Source organism: Elephantulus edwardii, unplaced genomic scaffold, assembly GCF_000299155.1.
Source record: "Elephantulus edwardii isolate Elephantulus edwardi_28Jun2011 unplaced genomic scaffold, EleEdw1.0 scaffold00111, whole genome shotgun sequence".
Taxonomy (NCBI): Eukaryota; Metazoa; Chordata; class Mammalia; order Macroscelidea; family Macroscelididae; genus Elephantulus; species Elephantulus edwardii.
The window spans coordinates 2,608,484-2,632,338 of NW_006399861.1; the positions used below are offsets into that span (position 1 = coordinate 2,608,484).

The window sequence follows — 23,855 nt, forward strand, 5'->3', positions numbered from 1 at the left end:
TTCTAAATTACTTTTACTAAATAAACAAATGAAAAGGTTAATGCATCATTCAAAATTTAGAATTCAATAATTCACGTTTTTCTTTAAAGATTTTATCAGAAGAAACAATTCTATTAAAAACAAGTTTAATATGTTTTCCCTTCCACACATTTTTACATTAAAAGTTACTGGAATCACAATTCTCTAGAAATTTTTTTATCGTATAAACATTTTATTCTTAAACTACAGTGAGAAAATTAGAGATTTTCTTATTCTATCTATCATGACCCATTACCAAATGTGCAAGACTTCTTTTCCATAGCATTGTCACCCTAATATTTTGACAATCACAACTATGCAAAACGTATCTCAACTCCACAGTGGATTAGGATCCATGTTTATTCCACATAGGAACTGCCAGAGGTCCCTGTGGTGCCCTTTCAACAACGACAAACTCATCAGGGTTGCCAACTGCCTCATAGAAGACCAATAAATCTTGTATAGCATGTTCTTCAATCTGAAAAGAAGAGATGGGGAGAAAAAGATGCTTCAATTTCCATAAACTACAGAAGGATTATATTAGCTTTTCAATTCCCTTTTGAGGAATGACACTTTCTGTGACTACAAAACATTTAAATTATTTATACTATTATCCTCTAGTCAAGGACAAGACTTAAAGCTTGAGATAGAACAGACATACATCCATTCTCCCAAGGAATCTTAAACAAGAGCTGAAGGAAAAGGATACTGAAAATGACTGCTGAAAGCCATTTATTCCAACTGCCTCACCTTATCAGGCATTTTCTTGGACTATACAAATTCTTTAACTCTTGCTTGCCAAATCTCCAGCACCTTTGTGTCTAGCACTCTGGTCTTCTAGATCAATCTGAGGAATCTCAATAGCCTCAAATAAATTCTCCTTTCCTTAGCTAGAGTGGGTATATGCTGCTTATAAACTAGTAATTATTAATGGTAGAGAAGCCAAAGGTAGAGCTGGATACTGACAAATTCCCTATGGATCTGTTTAGAAAACATCAATAGCCTAAAGCATCATCAAAGCAGCAAATAATAGCTTGATCACATTTATTATTTTGTAAATAGTTATGCTGAACGTCTTCAAGTAATACTTACTTGCTGGATGCCTCAGTCTAGTTTTAATGACATTTACATTTGAAATTGACAAAACATATGCACCTGGCACATAGGTTATTTACCTGAATCAGAGCCAAGGGCTTTTCTCGACTTCTGATAAGAGCTGCTTCTTGTTGTAGCTCCTCTTCTACAATAGATGCGAAAGTTACTGGGGCTACCGAAGGAGCAGTGGATGAAGACGACAGCCACGGACTGAAAGAAGAATGCATTTCTCTGTCATCTTCACAAATTAAACTTATAAAATCTCTTGAAATATTCTGTTAGCAATGTTGTATCTCTCTCCAGCACTGTGCAATATATAAAGGAACCTGGAAGCTTATGCAATGATAAGGTAAAAGACTGAAAAACAAAAACCTAGTATTTAAATCAGCACTTAGTGAAAAGTTCGGAAGAATGTCAAAATGGGAATGGAGCAGAAATATTAAGATTACCAATAGGTAAGTATGGACAGGTAAGTAATAGTATGAATACTCAACAACTTAAAATTCTCTATCAATGCTAAGAAATGCTTAGTGTTGGCAGGCTCAAAGCTAGTAAATTAACATTACTTAGGACTGTCTAGAAAGTGGTAAATCTGAAATTTGGCTGCCTGCTAGTCCTCGAACCACGATATACCAAAAATGCCAAAACTGAAGATTGAATGCTTCCAATACTATTAGTAGAACCATTTAAGAGATACTGAGAAGGAATAGCATGCAAGACTCATCAGACAAATCAGTTAAATGTGCAGTCAAAGTTAGGTTTAAAATGATATCCTTCATTACCATCAAGACAGAACTGACTCATAGCCGAACCTCCACAGGTTATCAGAGGCTGTAACTTATATGAGAACAGATGGTCTACCGGTTTTCCCCTGTGAAGCTCTAACTTATATAAGAGCAGATGGTCCACTTTTCTCCCGTGGAGCAGGTGGTGTGCTCAAACTGCTTGCTCTGGGTTGGTGGTGCAACTACCTATACACTGTTGTTGTTGTTCTGAGTTGGAATTGACTCATTGCTCACTCTTCCGCAGGGTTTCAGGGGTGGTAAATCGAATAGAAAGAGATTGGCCATTTTTCTCCCACAGAACAGTTGGTAGATTCAAATCACAAACCTTTGGGGTGGCAGCATGAATCCTACCAGTAAGCCACCAAAACTCCTTACCTATCCACTAGGTTAAGGACAGTCTTGTAGCAAATAGTCTTATGTTTTCAATAGCATTCAAATACTCGTTTACAGATTGTTTCACATAAATAATTTTATGACGAAAATGACTAATAATATTATATTTCAAAATATGTAGAACCTAGTTAATAAGCAGCTAGAATTGGAAACAGTGAGGGAGAGTTGCCATGAATGGGGCTCTACAGCAGTGATTTTAGCTTACAGTGTTTACAGAGCACTTTGGGTTCATAGAAGAAATGAACATAATCCAGAGGAAAGTATGTACTTACAGCTTCACTGAAGAAATATTTTAGAGCTGAGAACAGCACTAAACTGAGGATGTGGACAGATATACATACTGGTCTAGAAAGATTTTCGTAACTTCAATAGGATCAGGTTATTAATTCTTCTTCCTCTTTTTTTTTTTTTTTGGTAGTTAAATGAACATAACAGATTAAAAGGTAGACCTGTTCTCATCAATAAACACACAATGACTAGATTGAGAATAGGAATGGAATTACAAGAGAAATCTGGAATAAAAAAGAAGGGCACTGAAAGCTAAAATATTTAGACAGGACGCATGGGCAAACCAATTTACTAAAAGTTTAAGAACTTTCATATACATTACCTCATTTAATTTCTGCAATATTCTGTGAAGAATACATGCAATTTTCTCTCCAATGTGCTTAATTAAAAAGTCAGGACTTATACAAGGGATCAAAATAGCCAGTTCTAATCAGGAAGCATTGGTGGCCCAGTGGCAAGAAGCTGAACTACAATCCTAAAGGCATGTGATTAGAATACACCAGATGTTCCACTGGAGAAGGATAGGCAATTGCCTCGTAGGCCTCTGAAAACCTGCTCAAGGGTCTGCTGTGGGTTCCATCTTGATGATGATGATTACGATGACAACAAGAAGAAGAAACAGTGGCAAAAAATGTGGGACAAAGCTCAAAAACAAACAGCCAGGCTTACCTAGTTCAATAGAGACTAATGGGACACTCACAACTATAGCCCTTAGTCATCTTTTGAACCCAGCACAAATCCTCTCTTATGGCTTAACATAGGTCTCTAAGGTAAACAGTAACACCAGAAAAATAACAGATCTCTAAGGTACACACAAAATACATAGAGAAACCAACCTGGCATTATCAAAAGGGTAGCATGCCTACCGATAAAGGTAGCAAGTAAGGAGTAGGATGGAAGATTAATAGAAACAACAATCACAGGGAAGAAGTCAGAAGAGTACAATTAAGGTTAAACTGTGTATGTTATAAGGGGTCGTGGTACAAGGGATATTGTAGCTGATGTTAGATGGATCTTAGCTGAAAGCAGGGAATACCAGAGGAATTCGTATCTGTGTTTCATTGATTATGCAAAGGCATTTGACTGCGTGGATCATAACAAACTGTGGCTGACTCTGAGAAGAATGGGAATCCCAGAACATTTAATTGTGCTAATGTGAAACCTATACTTGGACCAAGAGGAAGCCGTCAGAACAGAGCAGGGCAACACTGCATGGTTCAAAATTGGGAAGGGTGTACGCCAGGGATGTGTCCTATCTCCATACCTTTTCAACCTGTATGCAGAGCAGATTATTCGAGAGGCTGGGCTCTATGAGGAGAAGCGTGGCGTTAGGATTGGTGGACAATCTACCAACAATCTGCATTATGCAGATGACACAACCTTGCTCGCTGAAACTGAGGAGGACCTCATGCACTTGCTGCAGAGGTTCAAGGACTGGAGCCTTCAGTATGGACTGAGGCTCAATGTCAAGAAGACAAAGATTCTCACTACTGGAACAATTGGTAGCATTAGGATGGATGGCGAAGCGATTGAGATTATTCACAGCTTCAGTTTGCTCGGCTCCATGGTCAACACTCTTGGCACCAGCAGCCAGGGAATAAAAAAAGTATTGCGATGGGAAAGTCTGCAGTTAGGGACCTCTCTAAAGTACTCAAGAGCAACGGTGTCTCTCTGGAGACTAAGGTCGCCTTATGCAGGCCATGGTCTTTGCAATCACTTGTTATGCATCAGAGAGTTGGACAATGACCAGGGAGGATCGAAGGAGAATTGACGCCTTTGAGCTGTGGTGCTGGAGAAGAGTATTGAATGTACCATGGACTGCCAAGAAAGCAAACAGATTCATCCTAGAGAGGATTAAACCAGGTTGCTCCTTGGAGGCAAGGATTCTGGGGCTTCGTCTGACATACTTTGGACATGTTGTAAGGAGAGACAGGTCTTTAGAGAGGGACATCATGATGGGTAGAGTAGAGGGACAGCGCAGGAGGGGAAGACCCTCTATGAGGTGGATTGATTCAGTGACTGGGGTAATCGGGATGGGTGTGTCAGAGGCAATGAGATTGGCACAGGATAGAGCATGGTTTAGGGCTATTGTACACAGGGTCGCTATGAGTCGTAAAAGACTCGACGGCACATAACAACAACAACAACAAATTAAAATGTGCAAGAGTGGTTTAAATTGAAAACCAATAGTTTCTAAACTTTCACTTAAATCGTAATAAATACATTAAAATTTAAAATAACCCAAATGCTAAGATTCAGTTAATTTTATTAACTTGTCTTATGAACAAATTAATTATGGCCTAGTAGTAAGATACTGTACATGATTCAAACCACCAGTTGCTCCATGGAAAAAGGATGGGAAGTCTCCTATGCCATTTACTGCCTCTGAAAGCCCAATAGAGAGAGGGTCAGCCATTAGTTGCTACTGCCTTGATGGCACACAAAAACATGTACAAATAGGGGGCTTTGGTGCCTTAGTGGTAAGGAAGCATGCTACCAATTCAAAGGTATTCAGCTGTAACCTATTAGCTTCTCCACAGAAGAAAGACAAGCCATCAATTTCCACGTGATTTTACTGCTTAAGAACACTTGCTGGGGGGGGGGGTCAGCTATGAGTTGGCTCTGACACGATGGTAGCTAACAACAACACACAAATAGAACAACAGAGGCTATTTTCACTCAGTGTTTTCTATTATTATACAGCTGCTTTTATTTCTAATATTGCTTTATGTCTAGAATATATTTCACTTAACATGTCTTCCCATTCTTTAAGAACTGGCTCAAATATCACCTTTTTCACTCTTTCTAAACACTTCAATCATTGTCCTTTTTATAAAGTTTTCCAGGCTATCCTGTCATTGTTGACATATCTGTCTCTCTCATCTAACAAAAAAACTTAGAATAGGGTTTTTGGGGTGTTTTTACAATTTCCTATTTTTTTAAAGTACTAGCAATGTTTTCTTCCAGGGGTAGGTACTGACATTCAAAATGAAGTGGAAAATAGCTCTAGTCAGACGGATCTTCATTTCAGTAAAAGTATATGGCTTGAAATCTGCTGGACCTTTGCCTGACCTCTAACATCCAAAATAAGACAAGTTCCCAGGAAGAAGTAGAAGACGTCGGACCAGAAGTAAAACGAAGTCTGGAAGGCGAACTATAAAGCTGCTTAGAAAGACTTGTATGATTATGAAATAAAACTCATTGTATACTCTAAAGGAACAAGATAAAGTACCTTAGACATAAACTAAATGCAAATCCCCTAGGTTAAATTCTTTAGGAGTGTAAAACTAAAAGACATCTACGTCATTAAATAGAGCATAAAACAAACATATATAATAACTTAAGTGATGGTGAGAATCACTTAGATGTTCTGGGTGCCAGCGAATGTCTTCACACTTGCAAGGTAATGCAAAAATATATAAATCAATCATATCTAATTACTAATAAATAAAGAGCAGTTAGAAGCTCCATGTCTTTGAAAATAATGTCATTGGCTAACAGTGAATATTAGCACTAATATGCCATAAACTTTACAAAAGTTAATGTTTCATAATAAACCTATGTGAAATGTTCTTCACATTTCATATTAAACAAAACTGATGTACTGATCAATTAGTTAAACCTTTTTTCTGAACATTATAAACACTGGACTTATCAGTGATTTTTCAAATAGTTGCAAGGAGGGAACAGCCCATAGAGAGGGACATCATGTTTGGGAGGGTAGAGGCACAGCGCAAGAGAAGACCCTCAATGAGATGGATCGATTCAGTGACTAGGGTAGTTGGAATAAGTGTGTTGGAGACATTAAGATTGGGACAGGTTGTGGTGCTAGAGAAGAGTACTGAATATCCCATTCAATACTAAGAACTGCTAAGAGAACAAACAGGTTTATCTAAGAGAGGGTGAAACCAGGCTGCTCCTTGGAAGCAAGGATTTTGAAGCTCCATCTTACATACTCTGGGCATGATGCCAGGAGGGACTAGTCCTTGGACAGGAACATTACGCTTGGAAGGGTGGAGGGACGGCATTGAGAAAGAAAGACCCTGAATGAGGTAGATTGACTCAGGGACTGGGGTACTGGGGGTAGGTGTGCCAGAGACAATGAAGATAACGCAGGATAGAGCAGGATTCAGAGCTGTTTTACATAGGGCTGCTATGAGTCACAGGCAACTCAGCAGCACATAACAATAAACTACAGATATGAGTACAAAAGAAAGACATTTCCAGTAGAAAATTCTTATAAAATTGAGACTTTTGAAAATAAAACATAAGTTAGCTAAGATGTTCTTCTAGAATTTTTATGTAGACTGAAGAACATAAACATTGTTAAATTCTGACTTAAAGAGAACACTAAATTACCTTTACTCACAGATGGCTATTTTTAGTTTTTTAAGATTTTTACACTAACTTAATTACAAAGATTTTTATATAAGATTGTTGTTGTGGTGTACCATCAAGTTGGAACTGATGCATAGCTGGCCCTCCAGTGGGTTTTCAGAAGCAGTAATCATATAGGAGGAGAATTTGGTAGATTCAAACTGTATGACTTTGGGTTGACAGTACAACTCCTTATCACTAAGCCACTAGGGGTCCCTATGTACTTTCATATTCATATAAGATTAAAGGTGAAATAATCATATAATGACTTTTTTCTCACAAATAACTTTCCCACTGATTAGAAACACAAGATCAGAGAAGTGAAAAGAGAAAATATAATTATTACTAAAAAATGAAAACTGCACAAATCTCTAAGATTTTAGCATCCACAAAGGACACTACCATTCCCTAGCCTCAGAAAAAGGAAACAAAGTCACATTTTCTAAAATTAAAATAAGAATCTAGGACTTCTAGAATTTCCTGAGAAGACCACCTCCACCGCTGTGGACCCGGCTCTGAAGGACCACAACGCTCTCTGCCTTCTTGCTTTCCCCGCCTCTGCTGGCACTTTCCCCCATTCCTCTCTTTTTAGTTCTAGGTTCAAAAGTATGTGACAATGAAATGGACCAATATTTAAGTAATATCTTTTCTAACACTATTCATATAGTCACAAATTAAAAATTGGTTAAGAATTGACAAGCCCAAGCCCTTTTTTCTCAGTGCAGGCTTTCCTGGTAGCTCCTGCTCCTTGTTGTTTTCCCTCTGAACAAGTCACCAGGCACTGCATCATATATAATGTATGAATTTTTTTTAATACTGTTAACATTGTCATTTCATTTCCATGTGTGTGTATATAGAGATCAAATCTACTTGAGGTTGAAGTTGTTTATTACAATGTCATAAAGTTGTACATGTATGACATGCTTCATAATTTGGTTAATTAATTTTTAACTATCTGTTGTATTTTATTATTTTTTTAAATGGCTCACTTATGATTATGCATTTTTAAACTGGTTCTTTCTCTTACAATCACTACTCATGGTAGCACATAGCTATTTAAGATATTAACTGCCACTCCTGGACTACATTTACTATCATATACTCTTTTCAATTTTCCAAAAGCAGTGTAACAGCACTGACAACTAACTGTATCATTTAAGATCCCTGATACTATAGCACACTCTAGTGAACAACTAAGAAACCACACTTAATGTGAGTTAATGTGACAAAGATACCAATTCAAAGAGAACATTTCTATGTGAATGTTAATATCAGAAAGTTAAAATACTTCAAAAGTAAACTTAATTTCATAACTTAATATAACAATATTGAAGACAACTCAAAGTATGCATGATTTAACTCATTACATGTGAAATAAATGTTATAGCACATTTGGGCTATAATTTTAACTCATTTATTAATTCAGGCATTCACCAACTACTCATTTTACACATATTTGTGGTAGGAACCATTTGAAATTAATGATACAATGATTTTACCACAAAAAGTGTAATAATACATGAGAAATTAAAAAATTCTCAAACTCATTGTCATTCAGTTGTGACTGATTCATAGCTGACCCTCCAAATGGTTTCTGAATCTACATTTTACAAGAGAGGAAACTGTTCATCTTTCTGTAAATTGCAAGGAAGGAAACTGCCCATCTTTCTACCTTGGAGTAGCTAATGGATTCAAACCAGCAGACAAGCACACCCTTTGGGTTAGCAGCAAAACTTGCTACAGACTACGCCCTAAGTGCACCCTAATTAAGGAGAAGACATGAGAGGAAAAAAAAATCTGCGTTCTCCAAAGAATTAGAATGAACAGAGACTGAAAGACAAGTTCTAGTCAACTAGCCAATGAGTAAATAGGCAGAAAGAAGTAATTGAAGAAAATAAAAGATGAAGATAGCTAGAATATGGAGACTAAGTAGCAAAACACAACTGAAGAGGTTAGCAAGTTTGGATGGTCAAACTAAAAACCCTAACTTAATCTTAAATCGCAAGAGCTACTTTATATAAAGAATATACAGACCAAACAGAATGAAGGTAAAGATGGAAGTCTGTAGCAGCATCAATTAGGTGGCTAGCCAGCTGGGTTAGGTGAAGGATCATGAAAACCATGAACCTTAAATGCAATAATTCTGGGGGCTTAGTAGTAAGAGACAGCACTGCCAAAACAAAGGCAGTTCAAATCCACCAGCTGCCCAATGGGGAGAAAGATAGGCAGTCTTCTCCTGTGCAATCTTCAAACTCTGAAAACCTTCTGGAGGGTCAGCTATTAATTGGTTCTGACAGTAAACAACAATACAAATCAATTTGGGAAAAAAGCTACATACTGTATGATTTCAGCTACATGAAATTATGGAAAAAGAAAAAATATACAGTAAAAAGACAATTGGTTGCAATGGTATAAGAGGAAAGGAGTGATTAACACATGAAGCAGAGGGCATTTTAACAGAAGTGTTCACAAACTCATTCTGTTATAAATTAAGAAACTACACTCATAGTTGATTCCTCAGTGTATTTTCGAGGCTAGAAATCATATAAAAGGAAAATGTCTATTTTTATCTTCTGACTTGCTGGTAGATTTGAAACATAGTGGATATAGGGCATTACACTTTTGTAAAAAATGTCAGAATTGTACATAATATTAGCACTAATATAAAAACTGTGGATTTTATTTTGTAATATTTTATCAGTATTTGTTCCTATATTATAACAGATATAAAATGTCTATAGAGGGAACAAGAGGAACATGGGCCTCTACTTTTTCTATGCAATTTCTCTATTAATATAAATTTTTCTATAAAACTAGTCTAAAAAATGTGTATGAATGAGCAGATGAAATTGTATTTACAATGCTAGAAAACAATAAGAGTATGAAAGATGGAAAGAAAAACTATGATTTGTAAACTTCCCTGAATTTGAAAACAAAACAAAAAACAACCAAACAAAACACAACCAACAACCCACCAAAAAAAAAACCAAACATTTTTTAAAAAAGTAGGAAGACTCAAGTTAAAAGGGAAGGTCAATCAAAAAAACTATGAAATATCATCTCACCCCAGAAGGATAGCAAAATTTAACAGAACAGCAAACATCAAATGCTGGTGAAGTTGTGGAGAAACTGGAAACCTTATTCACTGTTGGCGGGAGTGTAAAATGGTGCAACCACTATCAAAGGCTGTATGCCTTTCTCAAAAAAGTTGCAAACAGAAATACCATTTGACCCAGCAATTAACCATAAGTGCCACCCAAGCAGATATATGCAAACTCATGTTTATTGCGGCTCTGTTCACAATAGCAAAGGGCTGGAAACAACCTAAGTGCCTGGTAAAAAATGAATGGATAGAGAAGCTCTGGTATATTCACACAATGGAATACTATGCAGCATTGAAAAACAAGGAACTCATGAAATATTATGCAAAATGGATGACCCTGGAGGACATTATGCTGAGTGAAATATCTCAGTCACAAAAGGACAAATATTGCATAGGGCCACTGTTGTAAAATGGGACTGACATCAGGCTTGAGGGAAGACAGAAAAGGAGGGGAGAAATGATGTATATCACATTGTAACAGATGAGGGAGACAACTGTTTAAAAGGGACGTATGAATGGGTATTCTTGTCATTGCAACAATTCCAGAGTGAATGCTGCATAGTGGAGTGGACTTGGGGGGAGTGACTGCATACCAATGAAAGAGCTTTTCTTTTTCTTTTCAAGAAGAGTGAAGGGGGGGGGGGCATGCAACAGTGAATGCCTGGAAACCCTAAGCCTCTGTAAACTTTCATTTAAATTAATTTTAATAAAATGTAAAAAAAAAAGAGGTCAAATATATGAGAATGATAAGGCTCTCACAGTGGAAAATAATGTAACATAATCAAGATATTGGCAAATTATGAGAGAGCATTACTCTACTGCAAAACAAAAAAGATACACAGTAAGGATTACAAACATGGATTTGTGTGTCTTTCAGTATGAAAATGAATTATATGCCTTTCAATTTAAAAAGGTGGTCTCCAAGGACACTGTACCACACAATTTATGAAACCAAAGATATTCTTATATCAAAAAGACTACAGTATACTGGATCCATAATCAACACCTATGGAAGCAGAAGTGAAACAATCAAACAATATACTGTATTTGTTAAAAACATTGTCATGGACCCCTTAAAGGTGCTAAAGAGTATGTATGTCAATTTAAGGACTAAAGTGAGTCTGACTCAAGTCAAACAACCTATCTTCAACTGCTTCATAAGCAAGTGCAAACTAGACAATGAATAGAGAAAATGATGGGAAAATTAATATATTTGTACTATGTCGGTATAGAAGACTACTGAATATACAATAGACTGTCAAAAGAAAAATGAATCTATTTAGAAGAAGTGTGGTGTGTAAAGAAGTAAAGACGGTGAAACTCCAGTCCTTGGAGAAGGACATCATGATTAGGCAAACAGTCAGCGAAGAAAGGAAGATTCTCAATGAGATCAACTGACGCAGTGACTCCATGGTTAGGCAGGAGAGAACGTGAGTGAAGACGCATGGAATCAGGCAGAGTTCTGTTCTAGTGGAGACAAGGTTTCAGTCAGCATTGACTCGCCAGCACCACAATAGCTTTAAGAAAACAAATTTCCCACGATACTGAATATTTTTAACTTGTTTAGATTCAGTGGTTTTCAGTATAATAATCGTTCAACAGATATTTGGTATTTTATTTTGTTGTATATGAAATATAAATTTTGAAAAAATATACCTTTAAATGCTTTTAATGCATTGAAGATCACATACATTATGTTGTCTAAACAATTCATTTGTATAGATATTCAAGAATAAAGCTTCTATTTAAAGAAGAGTTCTACTGGCAAATGACAAAAGATGATTTTGCGAATCATTTGTAAATTATTTTAATCATTTTACTATTGTTGTTAGGTGCCACTGAGTTGAGCACAACTCAGAGTGACTCTATGAACAAAAGATCTGAATCCTGCTCTATCCAGCGCCATCCCCGTACTTCCTGACATACAGAGCCCCGATTGCAGCAGTCACCGTATCAATCTACTTGGTTGAGTTCTAATTCTCCTTCACCAGTCCTACACCCTTCCCAGCATCATATCCTTCTCCAAGGAATAGCCCCTCCTAGCAACAAGTCCAAAGTATGAGGCAAAGCCTCATCATTCTTGCCTCCAAACAGTACTCCAGCTGCACTCTCTACCAGACACATCTGGTCATTCTCTTGGCCATCCACGGGATGTTCACTGCTTTTCTCCATTACCACAATTCAAAAGCATTAATTCTTTTTTCTCTCATCCTTATTCATTGTTCAGCTCTCAGAAGCATAGCTACTAATGGAAAAGACTATGGCCTGAATCAGACACATCTTAGTTCTCAAACTGAAATCATTACTCCTCAATAATTTGGAAAGGTCCTAACTATAGATTTTCATAGTGCAATATGTCTCCTTATTTCCTGACTGCTGGTAGCAAGGGTGTTAAGTGTGGATCCAAGCAAGATGAAGTACTGACAGTCTCAATCACCTCTCCATTCATCATGATGCAGCCTATTGGTCCAGTGGTAAGAATCTTTGTTTTCCTGACATGGAGAGGCAATCTATATCAAAGTCTGCATTCCTTGATCTTTTGCAACAAGTGCTTCAGGTCATCCTCACTTTCAGCAAGCAAGGTTGTGTCACCTGCATAACACAAGTTATTGATGAGTCTTCCTCTAATCCTGATGTCACACTCCTTCTCAGAGTCCAGCTTCTGGGATAATTTGCTCAGCATACAGATTGAACAGACAGGTATGAAGAGAGAATACAAACCTGGTGCACTCCCTTCCTAATTCCAAATCATGCAGTGCTCCCTTACTCCGTTCACACAAATAACCTCCTGATCCAGGTACAGGTTCTGTATGAGCACAATAAAGTGCTCTGGGATTCCCATTCTTCTCAATATCAGCCACAACTTGTCATGAACCACAGTCAAATGCCTTTGCATAGTCAATAAAGCATAAATAGGCATTCTTCCGGTACTCTCTACTCTCAGCCAGGATCCATCTGGCATCAGAAACAATACCCCTGGTGCCACGGCCTCTTCTAAGTCCTGCTTAAATTTCTGGCAGTTCCCTATCTATGTAGGGTTCCAGCTGTTTCTGAATAATCTTCATTAGTATTTTGCTTGCATGTCACATCAATGCTATTGTTCGATAATTTCCACATTCAATTGGATCATCTTTCTTGGAAATGGGAACAAATATGGACCTCTTCTAATCTGTTGGCCAGACAGCCATACTCCAAATTTCATGGCATAGACTGGTCAGTGCATCCAAGGCTGCACTTGTTAATTGAAACAAGTCAATTGGTATATCCTATCGATTCCTGAGGCTATATTTTTTGGCAATGCCTTCCATGCAGATTCCACTTTATTCCTTCATTATTACTGCCTCCTGTTCATATGAAACTTCATGAAATTTTTCAGTGTCAATCAATTCTTTCTGGTACAGTGACTCTGTATTTTCCCTCCATCTTCTTTTTATGCTTTTGGTGTCGTTCAATATATTGACCCAAAGCATCTTCTAATATTGCGACACGGAGCTTAAAGTTGTTTTTCAGTTCTTTTTGCTTGAGAAATGCAGAGAAAGTTCTTCCCTTTTTATTTCAATTCCAGATCTATACACATTCCATTATAAAATTTTGCTTTGTCTCAACTCTTCAGTGTAGTCTTTAGAGTGTCTTCTAACATCTATTTAGATTTTTTTCCCTCCTTTTTCTCTGGTTTTGTAAAGACTTTTTGCTTTCTTGATTATCAATACACAATTCATCTGTCTTCTATCACTTCTATGCCTCAAGCCTATTCTTAAGATGATTATGAAATTCAGATGAAATTGATTCAAGATCCTACCTTGGTTACTGCGGACTTAATTTTCTCTGGCCTCAATTTGAACTTGCCTATGAGTAATTGATGATCTGACCCACAATCTGCCCTTGGCCTAGTTTTGATTGCCAATATTGAGCTTCACAAACAATTTATTCCACAAATAAAGGCAATCTGATTCCTATGCAGCCCATCAGGTGAGATCTACATGTAAAGCTGTCTTTTTTTTTGTCTTTTAGAAAAGCTATTTGAAATGAATAAATCATAGTAAATAAAAAAACTCAATCATTCTATTTCCAGCTTCATTTCTATCACCAAGCCCATACTTTCCAGCTACTGTTATGTCGGTATTCATGCGTTCCATTTCTTTTTTAACAATTTCCAGTTTTCTGACATTCAAGCTACATGCATTCTATGTTCCAATTATTAAATGATGTTTGTAATTGATTTTCCTCATTTCAATTGACAGAAATGAAATGTGGTTATGGCTAATATAATTCTTCTTCAAAATATTTTGAGTTAGTTGTTTGTTTGTTTATAAAGTTTTTCTTTTCTGTATGTTCCGTAAGAGCAGAGGCTATGCTAATTCTGTTCATCTAACTCTAGTATCTAGCAAATAAGAAGTCAGTGTTATATTTGAGTCAATTTAAGATTACAAATGTCATCCATTATGTTCAATTTCATACTTAATGAGCCCATCAAACAGCCTTAATATTCTCATTGTAAGTAAACATTAAAAATTTAACTGACAAAAATCTACCTCATATGTACAGATTTACAATTTTCATTTTAAAATAGCATTCCACTGATGAAAGGGTTTACAGGAACAGAGCTGATGATTTCTTTGGGTTCTTTCTGCTCTCTGATTTTCTGTAGTTTAAGGACTTAAAGATGTGAAATATAAAGATCTAAAATAGCAACAACAAAAATAACACTATATTAAAAAAGTATGTCTAAACTCTTAACATTTCCATCGTTGTTGGAAGCTGGTTTTAGGGCAAATTCCACTACTATGTCTCCCATCTCCTCTCTTAAATTCAGTAAGTGAGGTACTTATTGGGACTAAACAAAAGATTTTATTAGAAAAATAGAGGTTGAGAGACAAGGTGTGACAAAAAGAGAAATAAAAGGTCTATTATTTTATAAAGGAACTTGGATAGCATAGTGGTTAAATCTTTTGGCTACTACTGGAAAAGTCAGCCGCTAAAACCTACCTGTCCTCCCATGGAAGAAAAGTGAGAAAGTCTGCTCTAAAACAACTTACAATATAGGAATGGGACATTTCTACTGCCCTCCCAGGTCACTGTGTTGGAACCTACTCAACAGCAATTATCATTATAATATTATTGCTGTTGTACCATCAAATCAGAATCAACCCATAGCTGATCTTGTAGCAAGTTTTCAGAGATAGTAAGTCATACAGGAAGAGACTGCCCATCTTTCTCCCATAGAGCAGTTGGTAGATTTGAACTGTTTACCTCTGCATTGACAGTGCAATTCCTTACCATTAAGCCACCAGAGCTACCTAATATTAGCATATGTTGTGTACTGTAAAGTCAAAACCCATAGCTGAGCCTCTGGAGGGTTTTTCAGAGGCAGATAACTACACAGGAGGAGACTGCTCATCCTTCTGAGGAGCAGCTGGTGCCTTTAACATAGGCCACCACAGCTCCCTCTTATATATCAGATAATATCATATATTAGCATATACAGTATTATATAACAGCAGTATCACAAAATAAAACAATTTTTCATGTAATAATAAAAGCTGATATTTTAAATTATGTTTTTGTTTTGTCCAAATATTTTAGAGATTAATATCTTGAGTGGGATTTTATAAGCATAAATAAGGGGGAAAATTACCACTTAAGTCAACCAACTTGAAACACTTCTTTTCTTCTAATACTGGTAGAAGTAAATGCATTTGCTTAGCCTGGTAGGGATGTTATGATTATTAAAATATTATTTCAAATAAACTATGGTTAGACTTTCATGTATTTTAAACATGAAGCTTCTTTTTTAAAATAAATTAGACTTTAAAGACTTACATAAAAAATAGCCAAAAACAAGACTTCACAAAGGAGGATGTTTGTATACGTATATGAGGAAATGTTTAAAATCACTAGCAATCAGTGATGGAATACCATCTCACTCTAAGTAGCAGTAGCAAAGTTTAACAGGAGAGCAAGCAATAAATGTTGGAAGAGGATGCAGAAAGATCGGAACTCTTATGCACTGCAGGTAAAATGCTAAAACTTCTATGGAAGGAAGTTTGATGTTTCCTCAACAAGCTGAAAACAGAAAGCCCGTATCACCCAGTTATTACACTACTAGGAATATATCCCAAGGAAATCAGAACAAAGACGTGAATGGAGATATGTACACCTATGTTCATAGTAGCATTATTCATAATACCAGAAAAATGGAAACAACCCAAATGCCCATCAACAAACTAATGGGTTGAGAAACTGTGCTATATTCACATAGTGGAATGCTATGAAGCACTAAGAAACACTGACTTAATAAAATACTATGTATCACAGACGAGTCTACAGTGCATCATGCTGAGTGAAATATCTCAGTTGCATAAGGACAAATACTGTTTAAGACCATACTATTTTGAAAACCAGACGATAACTGAGCAAGATGTGTATAAATGCTCAAAAGAGGAAGTGGAAGGGGAGTAGAGAAGAAGAAAAATGGGAAGAGGAAAAAGTCTGGAAAAGCAAAGGCTGGTGGGGAGAGATAGTGAAATGTTTAATGGGAACTTGAAAATATAAGGTGATAATAGGCATAAATCAACGGTAATTACTTACACATAATGTAATCTATATGAATGTACAAAATGCAAGGTACATAAATGAAACACATTTATGAATGATTGTATAATCATGTACAAAACACAATGCATATAATTATATGCAAAACATTAAAAAATTTTAAAAAAAATGGCCAGAGAAAGAGCGGGAAAACAGTGCAAAGGCCTGATGCATGGATAAATATAGACAAATTCTATACAATGCAGTCTGGTCAGCAATAAAAGGGATTAAACTATCACTATACATAATGACATGGATGAAATAATTATGTGGAGTAGAAGAATACAGATCAAAAAAAGTGTACATACTATATGAATCCATTAAAATTTTAAGTCTAAACTATACAAATTAATTTATATTGACAGAAAGCAGACTCGTATAGAGTGAACGAAGAAGAAGAAATAGACTACAAAATAGCAGGAGGAAACTTTTCAGATTATACATGCTCAGGATATTAAATTTCATTATTATATAAATATGCCAGAATATCAAATTAAATACTTTATATATTAGTTTATTATATTTCAGAAATTACTTTAAAAAATTAAATGATGAAAGAAAAGACAGGTTAATTTTGAATGTAAAATACTACATACATATCTGTATCATAAATTTAAAAATATTCCAGAACACAGAAAAATCCATAGAACACAGTAGAAAATTTGTATTACCTTATGACTTTTGGAGGTTGGGAATTTTCAATTCCTTGAAAACAAACTTTTTTGGCATGATCTGAACTAAGGCTAGTAACAGACTTTTTTTCTTCTAATGAAAAATCCCGGAATGACTTGGATAAAACTGAATGTTGAGAAGATGTCCTGCAAAATAAAGCAAAGATAACATTGAATATATTTTTCACTCTCGCCTCAAGGTGACTGGTCAAAGTCTCAAATGGATGTAGAAAATGGAGAGAATGAATACTAAAAATTCTACAATGTTACTTTTGGGAACATGGCTTTCAATATGATCCAGAATTTTCGATGTCAGATATAAACTAATCAAAACCATGTTGTGAAAAACCAGCAACCAAGAGAGGAGACTCACACTGTGGATGCTATGGATGTGGAAATCATCAGGAACTGACACTAGAAAGACAATGTTTGCACCATGCTGTTGTTGTTACCTGCCTAGCGACCCTAATGTACAACAGCCCTAAACTCTGCTCCGTCCTGTGCGAATCACAGTGTCTCTGATATTCCCATCCTGATTACCCCAGTCACTGAATCAATCCATCTCATAGAGGGCCCTCCCTTCCTGCGCTGTTCCTCCACCCTCCCAAGCATGATGTCCCTCTCCAAAGACCGGTCCCTCCTTACAACATGTCCGAAGTATGTTAGAGGGAGCCTCAGAATCCTTGCCTCCAAGGAGCCACCGGTTTAACCCTTTCTAGGACGAATCTGTTTGTTTTCCTAGCAGTCCATGGTACACTCAATACACTTCTCCAGCACCACAGCTCAAAGGCATCATCTCCATCTATCCTCATTAGTCATTGTCCAACTCTCTGATGCATAACACGTGATGTAGTAAAGATAAATATACTCAGAATGAACTAAAGAATAAGGAATTTCAATAGAAGGAAAAAATGTCTTAAAAAGTAAAAAATTTAAGAATTTTCAAAAAAGCAAAATTCACTTGTATGGATTTAAGAAGAGATTACAGTCACTGAACAAAAGCCAGAAAAATATTTTTAAATAATATTAAAAAAAAATCTACCATATGTGTAATGAATATCCAGGGAGGGAGAGAAAGAGGGAGGGAGGAAAAAAAGGAGGGAGGGAGAGAGGGAAGAAGGGAGGAAAAAGCCAAAACAAACAAACTAAAGAAACAATGGCAATTATGTTCCAAATTTGATGACAAAGATAATTTAGAGATATAGCAATTATAGGGAACCCTGAAGAATACAAACACAAAGACAACCACATCTAAGCATAACACATCTAAGGCAAACCATTAAAAGCAAAGATCAGGAGAACTTTGCTGCCGTGGGACCAGAAAGGAAGGGAAAGACGCAGAGGAGCTCCCCTCCAGGTGAGCTCCACCAGGTGAAACCCCCAGCAGCACTAGGACTGGGGCACAGAGCAAGTTCTCATCCCTTACTGCTGTATTATTCACAATGGCTGGAAAAGAGGTGAAAGCAGTCCAATTGCCCATCAATAAATGAATGGATAGAAAAACTGTGATACACAATATAATATTAACAGCAGTGAAAACAAGTAACTTGTAAAACACTACACAAGATGGGTGAGCCTGGAGGACATGTTGCTTAGTTAAGTTGTCTCAGTCACAAAGTTTAAAACAGCTGTTACAAAATAGGACTGACATGGGGAGCTTTAGGGGAAAATGGGAAGAGAGTGGATAGCTGGTAAACACAGCATTGGAGCAGATAAGGGGAAGGACTATCTAAAAGGAACAAAAGAGATACATTGCAAAGTGGACTGAGAGAGGGAGCGGAGGAGGAAGGAAAATGTGCAATAACGAGTGAATGAAAACCCAAACTTGCGTTAAAATCACAATTTGAAAAAAAGGTAAATTCTACATTCAACAAAAATATCTTTGCAAAACAAATGTTAAATAGACATTCTCATACAACCTCAAATTAAGAGCAATCCTGTACTAGAAAAATGCTAAAGGAAGTTCTCCAGTTAAAAGAATAAAAGATTAAAATGAAAACACAAATTTTCAGAAAGAAATGAACAAACAATAGAATAACAAATAAAAATTTTTTTAAAAAATCTGATTTTAGGTTCTATGAACATCCCTATTCTTTGTTTATTCCAGGTGTATTTATCTTTACCATGTGGAACAAACATAATTATTCTGATATCTCATGCACTGTCAGAGTAAATGCTAGTTAACATGGGAGGAGACCAGCTTCTCTGAACCATCAGACAGACTAGGTCTTTGAGTCAGCAGTGCAACGTGCCTTACAAGCTACTCTACGAGGGCTCCCTTATCCTAGGATCAGTGCCTGATGATTTCAACATCTGTATCACCTATGGTGTCAGTCTACTGCTTGCCTTTTTTTCCCCCCAATATAATTTTGATTCTTTCACATCTGATAAAAAAAAATCCAGTATTACATTAAAAACCTTAATCACAAGACTATCGTCATAGAATATTTTAGTATTAAAAACTCTTAAATACTGAACTATATTGAATATAAAAATATTCCAAAAAAATCTCTTCCCCTAAAGAAAGATGAAATAGTAGAACAAAAGACAGATGGGAAACACAATTAGTAAAACGAGAGAATTAAACTAAACCATACCAATATTTATATTAAATTTAAATACATTTTTCTTTCATCTCATCACAGCAGAGTAGGGACTAACACAAAACTGACCCTTCATGAAATTGCAGCGGAGGAGACTGCCCATCTTTCTCCTGTGCAGCAGATGACAGATTCAAACCACATGCCTTCGAGTTGGCAACACAACTCCCTACCAACTAGGCCACCAAAGCCCCTTATAAACTCATTATGTATTCTAAGACAAAGATTGCAACAGATTTAAATAAACAAAAGCACACACCTGTGTCCACTATGTAAAAGACACAAATTTTAAAAAATCCGAACAACAAAGGCTAAATAGATAAAGAGAAACCATGGATTTTTAGCATCAATGTATCAAATGTCTGTAGGGACATGAAAATAAACTTTGTGATAGTTTTCTACCAGAGAAAAACCCTGACAATTTGTCCTTTTAAAAGGTTAATGTATCAGAAATATGTAGCAATCATTCATGCATAAGCATATAAAACCATAGCTTCAAGTTAAAAGAAACAAAATTTCCAGAATTAAAAAGAAATACAGACAAATCTGGCAATATGTAAGATCTTCAACACTGTTCTCTCAGCAAGGAGAAAAATTAGATCAAAACAAAACATCACTTTCCAGTACTTAAATAAAACAGACACTTAGTAAAAAAATTGTACCACAAATTTATAAAATAAAAATTCATTTTCCAAATATACATTGAACATTTATCAAGACACACAATACAAATAATCTCTATTACTTTCAAGGACTAAAATCATATAAAGTAGGCCTGTGAAAACACTTATTAATACTAGAAATCAGTAACAATGTGATATCTAGGAAAATTACAAATATTTAGAAATTAAGCAAAACATCAAATAACCAATGAGAGAAAAGAGAATCCAAAGGAATTCAGAATATGATTTACTACCAGATTAAAATGTTTAAGATACAAATAGAAACACCACTTATGACTACCTAATCTTAATATATGGTACCCAAACTCATACAAAATCATTACATATTAAGTTAGAGTTTACTTTGGAAATAATAATGTTGTGTACCGTAGAGTCATAAGCAACCCATAGCTGACCTTCCGTCACATTTTCAGAGGCAGTTGATCACAAGAGAAGGAGACTGACCATCCTTCTCCCACAGAGCAGCTGGTGGCCTCATACTCTGTGCATTCAGGACTGCAGCGAAGCTTCTTGCCACTAGGCCACCAGAGCTCCATAGTAAGAGGTGCTATTTTAAATGTATTTACTGTATTAACTCACTTTAATCTTCAAAATGTTCTTAAGGAACATCTTATAGGTAAGGAAACTGAGGCAGAGAAAGATTAACTGTTCTAAACACTTAAGGAAGCTCTGGTGGCTTGGTGGTGGTAAGCAACTGCACTGTCAATCCAATGATATGAAGTTTAAAATCCACCAGCTGTTCCACTGGAGAAACACGGGGAATCTCCTCCTGTGTGGGTTACTACCTTGGAAAACCCAGTGGAGGCTCAGGTATGGGTCAGTTCCAACTTGACAGTACATAACAAAAAACACTTTTACCAAATGCAGACAAGCTATGGAATGCAGGCCAATCACTAAACTTTACTGATGTGAGTATATTTAAAATCCATTTTTAAGTGAAATTCTTAAATGAGAGAAATGTTCTTCATAACTATGAGTTAGAGATGTGGCCTAATAAGATATTCATGCCAACATGTTTCTCCAAAAACAATCAGCCTGATTTTTACTCCAATATAAAAATTTTCTATAAAAACAAGAATGCACTTACACAAAACAAAATTTAAATACTTATATGTAAGATATGTATATCTTATATATGTATATATGTATATGTATATGTATATATATGTGTGTGTATATATGTATATATTTTATATGTATATCTTATATATAAGTATTTAAATTTTGTTTTGTGTAAGTGCATTCTTATTTTTATAGAAAATATAAAAATATATAAGAAACATAATGCAGGCTATACACATGGATTTCACCTGATGGAATGCACAGGAATCAGACTGATTACACCTGTGGAAGGAACTGCTGGAGAAGGTCAATATTAGCAGTAAAAACTAGGCCAGGTGCTGATGGTGGAACAGACCATCTACTGCTCATATGTAAGTTCAAATTAAAACTAAAGAAGGTTAAATCACACACACAGGAATCAAAATTTGACCCTGAGTCTATCTCCCATGAATTTAAAAACCAACTCAAGAATAGGTTTGAACACTAAAGACCAGATGAGCTATGGGAGGATATCAAGAAAATCATCCAGGAATAATGCAAAAGGTAATTACAAAGACAGGAGGAAGACAAGACCAAAATGGATGTCAGAAGAGACTCTGAATATTGTACTACAGCACCAAGAAGCCAAAGCAAAGGGAAGAAATCAAGAAGTTATGGAGCAGAACAGAAGATTTCAAAGAGCTGCTTGGGAAGACTAGGCAAAATATTATAATGAAATTTTCAAGGAGCTGGAGTCAGAAAATCAAAAGGGCCAAACTCACACAGCATTTCTTAAGCTGAAAAAACTAAAGAATAAGTTCAAGCCACGACTTGAAATGCTTAAGAATGTTATGGGCAGAGTATTGAATGATTCAAGAAGCATTAAAAGCAGATGGAAGGAATATAAAGAGTCACTGTAAAAAAAAAAAAATTGCTGACACAAAAGAATTTCAACAAACAATATATGAGCATGAGGCAATGGTAATGGAGAAAGAAGTGCAGGATGCTATAAAGGACTTGGCAAGAAAGAAAGCCCCAGAAATTGATGGAATGCCAATTGACTTATTTCAGCAAACAGATGTTGCCCTGCACGTTCTCAGCAAATTGTGCCAAGAAATCTGGAGGACAACTACTTGGCCAACAGACTGGTAGAGAACCATATTTATTCCCATTGACCCAACAGAGGGTGGAAATTATCAAACAGTATTATTAATATCACACACTAGCAAAATCCTGAAGATTATCCAGAAGACTTGAACAGTACATTGACAGAGAACTACCAGAAATACAAGCTGGGTTTAGAAGAGGTCGTGGCACTAGGAACATTACTGACTATGTTAGATGGATCTTGGCAGAAAGCAGAAAGTACCAGAGGAATGTCTATATGTGTTGCATTAACTATGCAAAGGCATTTGACTGTGTAGATAACAATAAACTGTGGCTAACTTTGAGGAAAATGGGAATCTTAGAGCAACTGATCATGCTTATATGAAACCTGTACTTGGACCAAGAAGCAGTCCTCAGAATGGAGCAAGGAAACACTGCATGGTACAAAATCAGGAAAGGAGTGCATCAGGGATGCATCCTGCCCCGTACCTTTTCAATGTGTATGCAGAACAGATCATTTGGGACGCGGGGCCTCATGAGGAGGAGTGTGGCTCAGGACTGGAGAAAGACTCATTAACAACCTATGATATGAAGATGACACAACTTTGCTTGCTGAAATTGAGGAGGACCCGAAGCACTTGCTGCAAAAGGTCAAGGACTGTAGTTTGCAATATGGATTGAAGCTCAATATCAAGAAGACAAAGATTCTCACCAGTAGGCCAACTGCCAGCACCATATTAGATGGAGAAGTGATTGAGGTTTTTAACAATTACAGTTTGCTCAGATCCAGAATCAATACTCTTAACACTAGCAGTCAGGAAAACAAAAGATGAATTGCATTGGGAAAATCTGCAGTCATGGACTTTTCCAGAGTGCTGAAGGGCAATGATATCAGACAAGATACAAAAAGGTGTATCTAATCAAGGCCATGGTCTTTTCAATTACTTGTTTTACTTCAGAGAGTTGGACAAGAATGGAGGATGACAGAAGACAAATAGATGCCTTCGAGTTGTGGTGCTGGAGAAGAGTCTTGAACATACTATGGACTGCCAAGAAAACAAATAGGTCTGTCTTGGAGAGGGTGAAGCCAAGTCTTTCCTTGG

At 36.3% G+C, this 23,855-nt stretch overlaps 1 protein-coding gene across 1 annotated transcript in view; it reads right to left on the minus strand.

The window, feature by feature from the left end:
- Positions 1-364: 364 nt before the first annotated feature.
- Positions 365-23,855, minus strand: part of IBTK (inhibitor of Bruton agammaglobulinemia tyrosine kinase) — a 112,871-nt gene continuing 89,380 nt past the window's right edge. Inside the window, 6 exon segments of the mRNA XM_006892158.1 lie at positions 365-496; positions 1,194-1,323; positions 1,680-1,693; positions 1,695-1,723; positions 9,714-9,721; positions 17,301-17,468. Of these exon segments, the coding sequence (XP_006892220.1) occupies positions 365-496; positions 1,194-1,323; positions 1,680-1,693; positions 1,695-1,723; positions 9,714-9,721; positions 17,301-17,468 (481 nt within the window).